Raw genomic sequence first — 14,998 nt, 5'->3', positions numbered from 1 at the left:
TCCAGTCAATGGAGAGCTCCCGACTTGCCTGGGGAATTGGCACGCTATAAATACAGCTGTCCGTGGGAGAATCTTCTTCATTTTGTGGACGATCAGTGTTGCGTTCGGATCTTGAAGAGTGAAGCACGGAAATGGGTGGTAAGGGGAGAGAGGGAATAGAACACGGTAGCTCAATTAGTATTCCCTTCTGTAACAAAAGAAATCTCTCTTCCCGTCTTTGCAGATCGTTTGGTGATCGTGTCACTTCTCCTGGGCACGTTCGTGTCGTCCGCTCTTGCCCAAGGTGATCATTTTTGTGCAAAACATTTATTTAGTATAGAATTTAAATGCGACTCTCGTGCCATTTGTAGGACCCGCTCGTATTGTTTGCTACTTCAGCAATTGGGCAATCTATCGTGAGGGGATCGGAAGTTATGGGATTGACGATGTGCCTGGTGATCTCTGCACCCACGTGATTTACTCTTTCATCGGTGTCGATGACTCCACATGGAAAGTCTTGGTCATCGATCCAGAAGTGAGTTGGCAGCTAAAAACCCCCACATCCACACTTGTCTCGATCAGCACGCAATCTTGCTGCTGATTAATAATAGTTTATAGTGATCATACCACAACATAATTAGCATAAATTGAATTATTATCAATTTGCCGTGAGAGTAATCGCATTATTTCATTTCTTCTTCAATGATTTATAGTTGGACGTTGATCGTGGTGGATTCAGAAACTTCACCAATCTCAAGAAAACCTTCCCGCATCTTAAGACCCAAATAGCCGTTGGAGGATGGGCTGAAGGTGGCTCAAAATACTCCCAGATGGTACAATCGCCCGAAAAGAGACGCACCTTCATTCAGAGCGTCGTTGAGTTTATGGATCAGTATGGTTTTGATGGTTTTGACTTGGACTGGGAATATCCAGGAGCAGCTGATCGTGGTGGAAGTTTCAGCGATAAAAATCACTTTTACTTCTTCGTCCAGGAGCTCAGGAGAGCCTTTGATCGCCGCAGGAAAGGATGGGAGATCACCATGGCAGTGCCAGTGGCTAAGTTTAGGCTCGATGAGGGATATCATGTGCCAGAACTTTGTCAAATGCTCGATGCAATCCATGCTATGACGTACGATCTTAGAGGGAATTGGGCTGGATTTGCTGATGTCCACAGTGCCCTGTACAAGAGGCCTCATGACCAATGGGCCTATGAAAAGCTCAATGTGGTAAGTTGAAAATGCTTTTAAGAACTTTTTGATAAAATTTAAGGGAGAAATTACCTAGAAAATGACTTAAATCTAAAAACCTTGTACTAGATGAATAATGATTAGCTTCTTCCTTATTTGCCAATTAAAATTTATTCTAAAGCAAATTCTCTGTCGCAAAATAATTGTGAGGTAATTAATACCGTTTAAACTCTCAAGTTTGAATGTTTTCGTAGAGTTTGCATAAAGCCTATATCAAGGTTTGGATGGATACATAAAAGCATATAATTATATATGAAATTATGAAATTAAATATGCAAAGCATAACTTTTCCTGTCTTATAAAAATAGCTGTTATAGATAAAACCTTGTTTCACCTAACATTGATCAATTCAGCATGTTTCATCATCTTTTTCCATAGAAGGAGAACAATTAATTTAATTACTCCGGGGAGGTAAAAAAAACAGCTTTTAGTGAGCTTTTTTATTTTCCTGGATTTTCTTTGCTGAAAAATTTAAGTTGAAAAAAGGTCTCAAATTAACAAAGGAAGGAAGATTATGATTCTACCTTTGATCTTTATTAAAGCTTTAAAATATTTCTCAAACAATAAAATTCTCCCGAGAAAGTTGATATTACATAGTTGATATAACTTCTAGAATTCAATATTAGAAAACTTGTGATACTTTGAACAATGATTCCACTTCAATTTTAGTATCAAGGGTATCAAGAGACCAGCAAAAACATCCCTTAAGATAGTTTTGGTTTGAATTTCCTTTCCGCAATTATTTGATTTAAATGAAAGTTTTACAAGAAATATCTCAATGTGAAATTCAATGCACCAAAAGTTATGTAGTGTCGCATGAAAAGTTCTATATGCATATCACTTCCTTTTGTAAAATGAAAATCTTTACTCCTCATCTCTACCCTTCATACAGAATGTAAGACACTTTTACACAAAGGACTCTTGAAAGAAAGTTTTCCTTTTGCACCGAAACTTTTATTCAAAACTTTCCCCCCTTTTTGTCGGTGCGAGAGTTTGTACAACGATGAAAACTTTCTTGTAATTGCTGCGAGATGTTTCGTGCAATATTCAAGAACTCCTCTCACATAATTGTTGAGCACATTTTGCAAACCTTCAGGTAATGTGATGTGCTTTTTTTCTCTTCTTGTAGGCAGATGGGATGACTTTGTGGGAAGAAAAGGGTTGCCCAGCGCATAAATTAGTCGTGGGGATTCCCTACTATGGGCGATCTTTTACATTGAGTGCCAGCAACAATAACTACGACCTCGGGACGTATATCAACAAGGAAGCCGGTGGTGGAGCTCCTGGCCCATACACAAATGCCACAGGATTCCTTGCTTATTATGAGATTTGCACGGAAATCGCTGATCCTGAAAAGGGATGGACGACAAAATGGGATTCCCACGGAATGGTTCCGTACACATACAAAGGCACCCAGTGGGTGGGCTATGAGGATCCAAAGTCCGTTCAAATTAAGATGGATTTCATCAAATCCAAAGGATATGGTGGTGCAATGGTTTGGGCTATTGATATGGATGATTTTAGAGGAGTTTGTGGAGAGAAGAATGTTCTCGGGAAGATTCTCTATAACAATATGAAGGACTACACTGTTCCAGTCTCGACAAGAGCAACTACAGTCACGGTGAGATTTTTTTTAATAATTAAATTTAATAAATCTTCCTTTTAAAAGATTTAAGACTGAGACAAGATTGGGACTAAAAATTTAGACAAAGGTTAAGAAAACGTGCAAAGAAACAAAAGAAAATCCAAATTAATGATCTGTTGTGTCGTTAATTTTCTTCTTAATTTTCTCTGTGCTTTTTGTAAGAAAAATGAGATAATTTCTTAGAATCTGTTTCATTATTTTTGGCAAGCATCTGTATTTAGAAGTTTCGTCAATTTCCCTAGAAATTAATTAACAGATAATTTATATTTAAATACATTATCAATTCAACTTTTTTGTTTAATTATTTATCTTCCTTATTCTTTTAAAAAATTTCTTATCTGTGTCGTACCTTAAAAAGCTTCAATGCTATTCTAAAATGAAAGCTCTCATCTCTTGCTTTTCAAGCAGTTGAAATACAAATGAAAAGCATTGCACAATCATTACACGAGTTCGAATGATTGCCTAATTTAATCTAAAATAAATTATAATTTTTTAAAAGTAAAATATTCGAAGCAGTATCATGTTGTATTGAAGTGAAAAAATTGCCCCAAATTCCTCAAAACTTTGGCACAATTGTGATGATTTTTGCCAATTCTTTGCAGCCTGAATGGGCTCGACCACCTTCAACAGAGTCAGTCGATGAACCAGGAGATACCTTCGTACCCACAACACAGGCATCAACAACACAGCGTCCACAGGTGAGTCCTTAATGTACCGAAGAAAATCAAGTGGAAGGTGGGAAATTTTATGTACTAGTTGCACCCAATTTATTTAATTGATCACCCTGAGCAACATAGAAAGTGCTCAATCCGTCCATTTGGGTGCATTTGCTTTATTTTTGCAAAATTCTCTGTAATACATAAATTAAAAACATTCAACCGATGCATTTTGGTTTTGTGCCAATTTTGACTTTTAAACGGCATTTTCCTCAAATCCCACGATTTTCTCGCTCTTACACAACAATCATTAGCATTTTCCGTTTCTTTCAGCAATCGCATTAATTTGGTGAATTTGTTACTTTTTTTTTCTTCTTTCAGAAAACAACCACGAGGGTTATAACAACGAGAAAACCTGAAAGACCCATTTCCTCTGAGGAAAGTCAGGAGAGTCAGGAAGATCAGAAAGAGCAAAATAATAAGCCAGAAGAGCCACAACCACAGGAACCACAACCAGCTGCTCCTGGTGAAAGCACGGACTCTGATACTGCAGATGGGGATGTTGATTGCGAAGGAAAGGACTATGTGCCACATAAGGACTGCAAAAAAGTATAAATTAAATAATTTTTTTTGAAGATTTTTGAACTATTAAATTTTCTCATTGATTTTCTTTCCAGTACTATCGCTGTGATCATGGAAAACCTCTTGAGTTTAGTTGCCGCGAAGGAACTGTGTTCAATTCATTGACTAATGTTTGCGATTGGCCCGACAATGTGCGACAGACGGAATGCACAGCTAAACTTCTTGGAGAACGCAAGAAGCCCGAGTCTGAGAATTTAACTGAATAACAATTAGAAAAGTAATTTTCGCCAATTTCCCTCATTGTTTAGGGAAGAATTTCAATGAGATTTTGTACTGACTAAAATTATAACATTTTTTCTTTTTTTTTTTTTCAAACTACATTATTTAGAATGGAATAAATTGAATGAATAAAATAAGAAGCTCTTGTTTCTATCATCCATGCCTTTTGGGAATTTTCAGAGACAGAGCTTTAATAATGTTTGAGCTTTTATACAGAAAGTGGTTACAGGGCGGTCTAAAAGCTAAAATTGAATCAATGACTTGACTAAATTTCAAACAAACTCCTATTTCAGTCTGTGATAGTCTCAAAAATATTCGTATTGTTGTCATGGTACTAAATCAACGTAATTAACTGCGAAATAATTGAAATGCATTCTGTCTTGAGGTGAAAGGAAGTCATAGGAATGTTTTTTTTTTCTCTTCTCATTGTTATTTGCGCCAATCGTGGGTCATTCTTAGACATGAAATGATAGTACATTGATTGAATGCATTGTCTCGCATTTTGGCGGGCATTCTCACTAGGACATTGGCACTCGAGCTATGATAGCAATTCATGCATTTCATGCGAAGGAGTTGAAGCAGCTGCAAGGGAGGCTCGTCGTGAGAAAAAAGAGGAGCTTTTTTTGCACCTCAACCACATGATGCTTTTATAATTAAATTCGCCGCACGACGTGTTTGTGTCGCTCTGAGAACGGAAGGCGATTGATGATTTCGTCTTTCGGGAGATGTCTTTGGCGCAAAATCAGAGTGTTTATTATTATCAAAGTTAGGGTGAGGTGTTAATTAGAAAACTATGAGAAAGTTTTACAATATTTCCAATGAAATTTTAATATATTCAATATTTGATTTTATTTAATTTTTTGTATAAGACGCTTGTCATGGATATCTATATACATACTTTAAAGATTCTCTTTGAGAGCTTAGATGTGCTTTTGAAGCTTTGAGAAGTTTTCCCCATTTTTTTTCTGGATGATACTTTAAAACAATCTCTTAAAAAAGTTCAGAAAAGTTTTTATTATTTCTTCAAAGTTGTAAAAGAAGTCGGGAAAATCAACAGTAAAAAATTTTCTTATATGCTTTTCATACTTGAATACATTTTAGCAACTTTTAAAAATATTCTTTTGCACACTCCATAGGGAAAACTAACGTAAAAAAATCTAAAAAAAAAAGTCCAATTTTGGAGCAGAAACTTTCATTCTATCAGGGGAAATGTTGTAGTCATTAAAGGGTTAAGAGCTTTTGAAATTAAATACATATATATTTTGAACCAAAATAATCAAAGTTGACTTAGAAAGCTCAGTCAGATAAAAGCCACAAAAGCTCATATTTGAACAGAATTTGAATAATCTCCCCCTACTTATATGTTCCTAAATCTCACAAGAAATTAACAAAACCCGCAAAAAGCATCCCCAAAGTTGTTAGAATTTTCATGAAATTTTCATTCCCTCACTGCATAATTTGGCGGTTGGGAAAATTCAGCGAACGCCAACGTGTTTTGCAGCACACAGGCTCGGTGGTCAGTGAATGTTGGAGCTTCCCTGTTTCGAATTGGGAGTGGACGGGGCCAGATCGGCGCGCGTGAAAAGAGTGAGAAGTAAGAAGAAAAAAAAAGTGCGGGCAAAAGTGGCCACAGGAGAGTGTGCGGGAAAAGTTCGATTTGGCCGTACGGAAAATTTACCCCACAAAAGAAATCGCCTGTGATAGAAGTGACACTGCGTGCTCTCGTGAAAATACGCCACCACTCCTTTTAATTGCTTTTCAGTGTCTGTGAATTTTCTCGATTATTAGCGAGGAAAATTCGGGAGATTAGTTCTGGTGCTCCCCTCTTGCCATCGGCTGTGTCTCTCTGTGGTTTTTGTGTTTGTGTTTTAAACGTGCGGAGAAAGTTCAAGAGGTCGTGAACGCAAAGAAAGGGTGAAAGAAAAGACGTGCTAAATGTCGAAAAAGTGATTTTGCGAATTTTTCTTTTTCGGTGAAATTTAATTTTTTTTACATCTAAATTTGGAATATCCCCCTTCCCCCCCTTTGATTGGACTGGTGGCACCTGGAGGACACACACACGCACAGAGATGACACGATCTGTGACATGGTTGCTCCTTCTGGTGGGATTTGCCTTCCTTGCGGTCTCTCTGCATGGTACGTTCAACATTTTCCGTGCTTTTGCAAAAAAAGTTTTGAGAAAAAGAAATTATCCTTTCACGCATATCCAAATCATTTTTGGGGAAAAATTACATAATTCTGCCAGCCACGAATCAATTTTTCATAAAGACAGTCCCATGATCGGGCTCCGTTCTCACATTGATCTTCTTCGTGAATAAATGCGAGTAAAAATTATGCAATTGAGAGTGTGTGTTATATTTTTACAGCTATGTGTAATATTTAAATTTAGCCACGAAAAATGTGGGATTCTCAATATATGTGTATATTTATGAATTTTCGCCAGTGCTAAAACGTACTAAAGGAAAATCTCACACACTTTCGCATTTCTCTCTCTTCGTCATCTCTCTCTACTCGCAGGATTTTCAATTTCTCCTTTAAAAATTCATTTCAGCCTAAGAAGAAAAAGTCTCTGTCCTAAATTCTGTCTATCATCCATCATGAGAAAACAAATCTAACCCTGAGAGGATGAAAAATATCTTATGTTGATTGCTGATACTGACTGACTATGAATAATTTAATTGAAATAATTTTTGGCAGAGTTCTACTGTCTCGTCTCGTACACGAGCTCATATTAGTTTAGTGTCGACGGCAAGAATAATTTTTCTGAAAAGAAAATGCTTCAAATTAATGCAAGAAGAATTATTTATTTATTATAGGGTAGTATGGGGTATTTTTCCTTTTTTTTTGTTACTATTTCTTTTATGAAAATTTTAATAAATCATTTAGATTTCCCTTAAAAGATCTTGAAAGTGTAAATCCAAGAAATTGATTGTCCTATTTTGTCTAAAAAGGAGTTTATTTGATTTTGTACGAGAAAACCCATAAGATTTTTTTCACCAAGATCAGTTGAGAAGAGCCGGTTAAAAATTTCCTAAAAAATTTTTGATTGTCTCTTTGAATGTTAAAGATTTATAGAGAAAATTTTTCCACATTAAACTCTATTAATTATGAATAATATTCTGAAATTTACTGTTGGTCTGAAACGCAAATTAATTGAATATTTTTATTAACCCTTCCGTGTCCAGCATGAAAATATTTAATTAAACTTTTTTTACACAAATTCAATAAATTGCTGCGCTTCTGAATTACTAAAGAAAATGTTTTAGAAGTTATTAGACAAGTCAATAAATTATAATACATTAAGCTTAATTCAACGTATGCTTAAAGGGTTAAAAGCTCCTTGATTTTTCTCCCAAATTCATTTAGAATATAGCGAAAAGTAATATAAAATACACAGAAAAAAAATCAAATTAGTCAAATTTATTTGTAGAACGCGAGAACATTATGCGAATTTAATAAATAGGTATTCAGCAATTTGTGCCTCACCTGTTAACCCTTTATATTGTCACATCGTATTTATCGCCTCCTTTTTAATAGATTTTACTATTTTTGCTTTAATTGAGCTAATCAAATGTGACCGAGATCGTAAAAATATGTATCAAGATCTAATTAAAAATTTTATATCTTTTTCAACCGAATGCAAAAAAAACATTATTGTGCCACCCTGTGTCGTTAAATTGTACAAGAAAGTTACGAAGAGTATGGGAAGAATGTATCATGTAGTTTCGTTATTATTATATTTTGCAAAAATTGTTGTTTGTTATATGAGTTTGAGAGTGTTTAACTGAATCCCTATGAGTTTGACCCATTAGGCTTGTAGCCAAGAAATTTTATCTCTCTAATAGGCAATTTGGCCCCATTGTGGCGTCTCGTGCACGTGAAAGACAAACCAAAACTTTTGGGATAAACACTGAAATAATCGCATTAGAGGAAAATAATATTTTCAATCAACAACTTCATAGAATAATTCTTTTCCTCAATCTCTCATAAAGCTATTTCTGGGTTTTTCAATGAATCAAGAGCTCAATTTCACATATCGTTGTTACTCATATGATCTTCTAATGTATACTAAACGGCCAAATGATCAATAAATTCTGAATGAAAAAGAGGAAAAGAGCTTGATGGGAGGGACGGTGGGAAAAACACAGAGATATGTATGTCAATAAGATTATAGAGAAAAGAATAAACCGAATGCATATTGAAAGATTTGGGAATAAACAAAATCTCCGATCATTCGTTGTTTATTGTTTTTCAAGTTTAATTTTTCAAGGTTTGAGTGAATGTGTGCGTGCGTGAAGGAGGAAAGGCCAGCGTGGATATTTTTACATGAATATTTCACTATGATTCTCCCAAAATATCTCGCAATGAAAGTCAAAATAGAGGAGGCATTTCGGAATATTTTGGCTAATCGCTAAACGAGGCTCCAGTGGAGACGCCTGGTGAACACCAGACGCCTCCACTGTATAAATGATTGAAACTTTATAAAGCTTTTTTTTTCATCTTCATTTATTTTTCATTCTCTCTGCAGATGCTCAAGTTCATGCTGATGTTGGACCTTCAGAATCTGAATGTCGACCCTACATTGAGAAGGCGATACATGATTTGAAGTCTGGTGATTCAGGAGCAGGTGATTTTATTGACATAACTTTGTCTGCTGTATTTTATTGAATTTTTTGTGCGGCTTCACTGTGAATGTTTGCAGTCGCAGACGATGATGGGAGTCCAGAAACGGGCGCGGGAGACACAGATGGGCCTCCAGGCGAAGATGATGGTGACGACAGCACGGAAAATGCTGCTATCGAAGAAACGAGTAAAGAAGGTGATGATGGTGCAGACGATGACAATAACGATGACGATGGGGATGATAATGTAACAGGAGAGGATCAGGATGGAGATGATAATGTAACAGGAGAGGATCAGGATGGCGATGATAATGATGATGGGCAGTCAAATGAGGATGCCCAAGTAGCTGCTGATGAAGATTCAGGGGAAAATGCCGATGACAATGATGAAGCAGCCAAGTCAGGTGAAGACGACAATGATGACGATGATGATGCCACAAATGATAAAGATGGAGACGGACAAGACGATGATGATGATGACAGAAAAGATGATAACGACGATGATGATGATGTGAAAGCTAGTACAGAAAATCAAGACGATGATGACGACGACGACAATAAAGATGAGGGCTCGAAGGAAGGCAATGAAGATGATAAAGAAGATGGGGATGACAATGATGATGATGACGATGATGATAATGCACCAAAGAGTGGTGAAGACGATGGCACAGATGATGAGCATGACGATGAGAAAGATAGTGGAGAAGCTACAGAAGAAGGGGACCAACAAGGAGACTCTCAGGAAGACGAGAATGGTACGAAAGCAGATGATGACGATGATGATGATGATGATGAAAATGATGGAAAGATAGATGGTGATAATGATGATGATCAAGACTACGATGATGATCAGAAATCAAAGGAAGCAGATGAAGATGGAGATGATGGCACAAGTGCAGAGAAAGCAGATATAGGTGACAATGACGATGATGATGATGGTAAGGACGATGAAGATGATGGAAAGGACGACGACGACGATGATGATGATGGTAAAGACGATGATGATCAAAAGTCTGGTGAAGTTGATGAAGATGATCAGAAATCAGGTGAAGCTACTAATGCTGATGAAGATGATGACGACGACGATGATAAGGACAAAGATAATGAAGATGATGGACAATCTCAAGAAGCTGATGAAGAAGAATCCGATAAACAATCAGAAGAAGTCTTGTCTAGAGGAAAGCGATCAACAGCAAATGATGATGATGACGATGACGATGATGATGGAAAGCCAGATGATGATGATGACGACGATGATCAGAAAGACGATGGAGAAAATGCTGATGGAGATAGTCAAGAAGACGCAGAAGGCAAAAGTAGTGAAGATACAAAAGATGATGAAGCAGACAATGATGATGACGATGATGACGACGGAGTAGCATCTAAGGAAGCAGATGATAAGGACAAAGATGATGAAGATAGCAAAGAAAAAGCACAAGCAGATGATGATGACGACGATGATGATGATGGGAAAGACGATGGAGATGATGATGATGATGATGAAGACAAAGATGGTGATGATGACGACGACGATGATAATCCCGAAGAGGAACTAACTCTGGTAAGTTTTTATTTATTTAACCCCTTTGGATGAATTAAGCAAAAATATTTCAAAAACTCTTTTGAAATTTTCAGAAAAGAGTCGTAAAAAAATTAACCCCAAAAGATTTACCTCAAGAGATTAAGAAAATAATTTTGAAATATTTTTAAAAAGGATTTGTTTGCAAAATTTAATGTTAAGTAAAGGTTTGTAGGTTACATCTTGGAACGATTTTGGAAAGTTATTTTTGGAAAAGAAAAAATCTTTTTCTCCCTTTTTTTTGGAGAAAAAAGAATTCGAGAGTTTGTTAAAGTTTAAATAAAAAAAAAACATTTATATTTTTTTTAAACCTTCAATTTATTATTCGTTGTATGTCATTCATCAAATTAAAAAAAAACATTCTTGTATACAAAAAAAATCCTCATTTACAAGAAATGATTTTTTATTCATTCATTCAAAGTTCAGAGAGTCCAGAAATTGTTAAAACGTTCTTCTTTCAAGATTTTATCAACCTTTTCTCTTTTAATAAATTGATGTTTATTTTAATAAAAGTTTTATATTTTCCTAATAATCTCTATATGTATTATATCGCCGATTATTTTTTCTTTGCATTTATTTTTTACAAGTTTATTAAAACAAAGCATTAGTTAAAGATTTCGCAAGTTTTGGAACTTTTTTTTAACATTCTTTTTCCTGATTTTCTCTGATACTTCCTTTTGCTTTTGCAGGAATCGGAAATCCCTGATAATCGTCGCAATCGTGATCACATCGCCGAACTCTTGCATTTAGATGATGAATCAGAATTGCGCGAGAATGCCATTGTTCGAGTGGCTGATGTGATCCTCAAGGATCTCAAGAGGATCTATGAGAATTCAATTAAACCCCTCGAGACGCTCTACAAGTACCGCGATCTGAGCAATAGGCACTTTAGTGATCCAGAAATCTTCTCCAAGCCCTTGGTGCTCTTTATGGGTCCCTGGAGTGGTGGTAAATCAACCCTGATCAACTATCTCACCAACAATGAATTCACTGAGGATTCCCTGAGAACTGGAGCTGAACCTTCACCGGCTTACTTCAATATCCTAATGTGGGGTGAAAAGCCCGAAGTGCTCGATGGCACCCAATTGGCGGCTGATTGGACATTTTCGGGGCTACAGAAATTCGGTCAGGGTCTTGAAGATCGCCTACGGGGACTCAAACTACCTAGTAAACTTCTTGAAAAGGTAAAATGATTTTTTTTATTCTTGATATCCTTTCTTGAGAAAATTCTTAAGATCGTACCATGAAGGTCACACACTCCAAAATGACATACAATACTCCTTTTCTCGCTTTCTCTCCTCTGGGAAGCGCACTTTGCCTGTCCACATGATAGCCAGATAGTGTCCCGTGTGTGAGCATTAATCGTGGCGCATCCCCAAAATAACTCCGCCATGACGGCCTCTCTCTGGCTTTGGGCGCAAATGACGTCGTCGGTGGCATTAGGAAAGGCTGTTGTGGTGCTATTTTCGTGTGCGCCACAGCTATTATTAGTAGACCTATAGAAGAATCCCCCTTTCTGCATCTCACAGCACACTCCCCATCCCATCTTTCGCTCTCTCTTCTTCATGCTCTCTTAATTTCTTCTCCACCAGGTAAACATTGTTGAAATTCCCGGTATTCTTGAGGTACGGAAGCAAGTTTCGCGCCTCTTCCCCTTCAACGATGCCTGCCAGTGGTTCATCGATCGTGCTGACATCATCTTCCTCGTCTATGACCCATCTAAGCTCGATGTGGGACCTGAGACGGAAGCCATTCTCGATCAGCTGAAGGGACGCGAATATCAGACACGCATCATTCTCAATAAGGCCGATCAGGTGAAACCCGAAGAGCTGATGCGCGTTCAGAGTGCCCTCATTTGGAATATTTCACCACTCATGTCTTCAGCTCAGCCACCAGTTATGTACACCACATCTCTGTGGTCGCTGCCCTTTGAGAGTGGTGCACCAGTGAGGCTACTCCAGGCGCAGGAGCGGGCTCTTCTGCGCGATCTCCGTTCAGCCATTGATAAGAGGATCGAGAATAAGATCGCAAGTGCGCGTCGATTCGCTGTAAGTCTGATTTATATTTTCTACGCAGATTTTGTGATCGATGATCCCAAAAATGTTCGTTATTTTATCATCAAATTTAAAATTTAACTGTTTTTTGCAGGTTCGCGTACGCAATCACGCAAAGATGGTGGACTGCTACCTAACAACCTACTACAACCACAAATCCCTCTTTGGCAACAAGAAGCAAATCTCAGATCAGATCATCGAGCATCCACAGAACTATCACATCTACGAGGGACTCTCAACTCTAACCAACATCTCACGCTACGATCTGCCCGATCCTGAAGTCTATCGTGACTTCTTCCGCCTCAATCCACTTTATGAGTTCAAGAAACTCTCCGAAACCTGCACCTACTTCCGCGGTTGTCCCATCAATAAGCTAGATGTGTCCATTGCCTACGATCTCCCGGAGTTGGGTGGCAAATACAAGAAGCTCCTTGAAGCCTCCCTCGCACAACTCGAGAAGGAAGCCGATGCCAGCAAAGAGTCCACCGGCAAGAGTTGAAAAGCCCAATGGGAGGGATCCATTTGCACATTAAAAACCCCCCTTTTTTCTCCCATTTCCCACGTTTCGAAACTATCTCTTCATTCACTCTCCCCCGCTCTGTATCCCCCTTCTTCGTAATCATATTCACTTTCTTCCATTCTTCCCCTTTATTTCTTTCTTTTTATTTTCTTTCGAGAGACAAGACAATCGGGACGTAAAATCCTCGACTTGAGCAATCCAAAGGAGCATCAATGGCAAGATCTTCTGGATTGTGGTTGATTTTTTTTCTTCATCTCTTGCGCAATTGTGTTTTAGTTCTTAAACTGCAAGGTTTTTTTTGGAGAGACATCTTAAGAAATACATAAAATAAAGAAGCGAACTGATTGAATTCGAAAAAAATTATTAAAACTTATGATCTGTAAATTATTATTATATATTGAAGGAAATTTAAATAAAATTTGCGGCGATGTAAATAAATTTGGAAATACTTTTCTTTTATTTTTGCACTTTACCCTACAACTTCGCAAAGTTAAGTATACACCATTAGACCATATAAAGACTACGAAGAACCCCTACCGGAAACCTGCCATCATCTGCTTGTCACCACTGCTAAAAACGGACTGGTGCTCACTAGAATCTTTCATCTTCCTTTAGTATACCACAATTATCTTCCTCATCCTTATCATCCACATCCGATCTTGAAGTTAAACCCAACATGAAGGTCTTAGCCTGATGCGCAGTTGTCAAATATGATCATCTGAGAAGCGTTTTGTCGTTGTGTCGGTTGACGAGGTCCTTCTCTAACAAGATCTTCTTCTCTTTGGTATACTCTACGATGAAGAGATTGGGCAGGTCAGATTGAAGGAGGATTTGCACATCCTTCCTCAATGAACGTTTGAGGCTGTTGACTTGCGGAAGTCCAGAGAGATTGGCAGCATACAGAGGATGATTATCGAGGGCAAAACAAAAAAAAGTCGTAAGTCCCTTAGGCCGCCGAAGGGACTTGACTTTTTCTTGTTTCGCCCTCATTATGCTCTTTGTTCACCTTGGTCACCCGCAGAAGCTCCCCGTTCTTCGTAGCCCTCAACTTTATGAATGCTGGGCACTTTCTTCTTCCGGTAACTTATTATGAAGAAAAAGGGATTTTTCATCACTCTTGGAACACCTTATCAAGAAAATGTTTCCTGACTCCTACAGCACCTTCAAGCTACCTTCCAGCTCAATAAATGACCGAAAAATATCTCCGGGATTTATGATTTTTCACAAGGTTTTCCTGAATGGGGTATAATTGACAAAAAAAGCAAAGCCTACTAGAGAAAATTTTTGTTACGCCTAAATGTGTAAAAAAATCACTGCTATGGGAAAAACTCTTCTATGGCACAATTTAAAATTATTTTCATGTCTTCTTCAATATTCTTTTCCATTTCTAATCCTTTTTGTATTATAAAAAAAAACGATTAGAATTAATAAAAATTTTCCATTTTTTACGCGTATAAAATACGCATTCATACAAAATTAGCTGTCAAAAAAGCTTAACGGAAACTTTGAATTTAAAATTTTTCTCAAACGCAGGAAAATTGCGAAAAATTCAATGTGTGAGTGAGACGGATAACGATGAAATACATCCATCTCATTTTCTCTTGCAGAAACAGAGCCAAGCAGTGCCAACGGTTGCTTTTGGAACTATCTTTAAGGCGGGAAATTCAAAAAGGTTATTTTCCCGGAATTAATTTTTTTGAATCTTTTATTTTTTATGCCAATCAACGCGGCGTCACTTCCTAATCGAAAAAAATCACTTGCGGTGGAAAAATTCGGTGGAAAACGCGAGAAAACCGTGAAAATTTAACGGAGCAAAAGAGATCATCATAACATCC

General features: G+C 37.4%; 2 protein-coding genes across 3 annotated transcripts; both read left to right on the top strand.

Moving 5' to 3' along the window:
• Positions 1-76: 76 nt before the first annotated feature.
• LOC129787563 (endochitinase) lies at positions 77-4,522 on the top strand. Its single transcript, XM_055823272.1, has 8 exons — positions 77-138; positions 224-283; positions 351-514; positions 693-1,205; positions 2,356-2,847; positions 3,474-3,569; positions 3,909-4,136; positions 4,205-4,522. The coding sequence occupies exons 1-8, from the start codon at positions 132-134 to the stop codon at positions 4,373-4,375; spliced, it is 1,731 nt and encodes a 576-aa protein (XP_055679247.1). The 5' UTR covers positions 77-131; the 3' UTR covers positions 4,376-4,522.
• Positions 4,523-5,895: 1,373 nt separating this feature from the next.
• Positions 5,896-13,609, top strand: LOC129787521 (midasin). 2 transcript variants are annotated; one of them, XM_055823211.1, is made up of 7 exons: positions 5,896-6,524; positions 8,917-9,015; positions 9,091-10,475; positions 10,548-10,571; positions 11,279-11,773; positions 12,182-12,637; positions 12,738-13,609. In XM_055823211.1, the coding sequence occupies exons 1-7, from the start codon at positions 6,458-6,460 to the stop codon at positions 13,140-13,142; spliced, it is 2,931 nt and encodes a 976-aa protein (XP_055679186.1). In that variant the 5' UTR covers positions 5,896-6,457; the 3' UTR covers positions 13,143-13,609. The 2 variants fall into 2 exon arrangements, with proteins under 2 accessions (XP_055679186.1, XP_055679185.1); XM_055823210.1 differs by having other exon boundaries at positions 9,091-10,571.
• Positions 13,610-14,998: the final 1,389 nt, after the last annotated feature.

This window comes from Lutzomyia longipalpis, chromosome 1 (assembly GCF_024334085.1).
Source record: "Lutzomyia longipalpis isolate SR_M1_2022 chromosome 1, ASM2433408v1".
Classification (NCBI taxonomy): Eukaryota; Metazoa; Arthropoda; class Insecta; order Diptera; family Psychodidae; genus Lutzomyia; species Lutzomyia longipalpis.
Note: the sequence above shows the minus strand (reverse complement) of the source record. Positions and strands in the feature narration are given on the sequence as shown.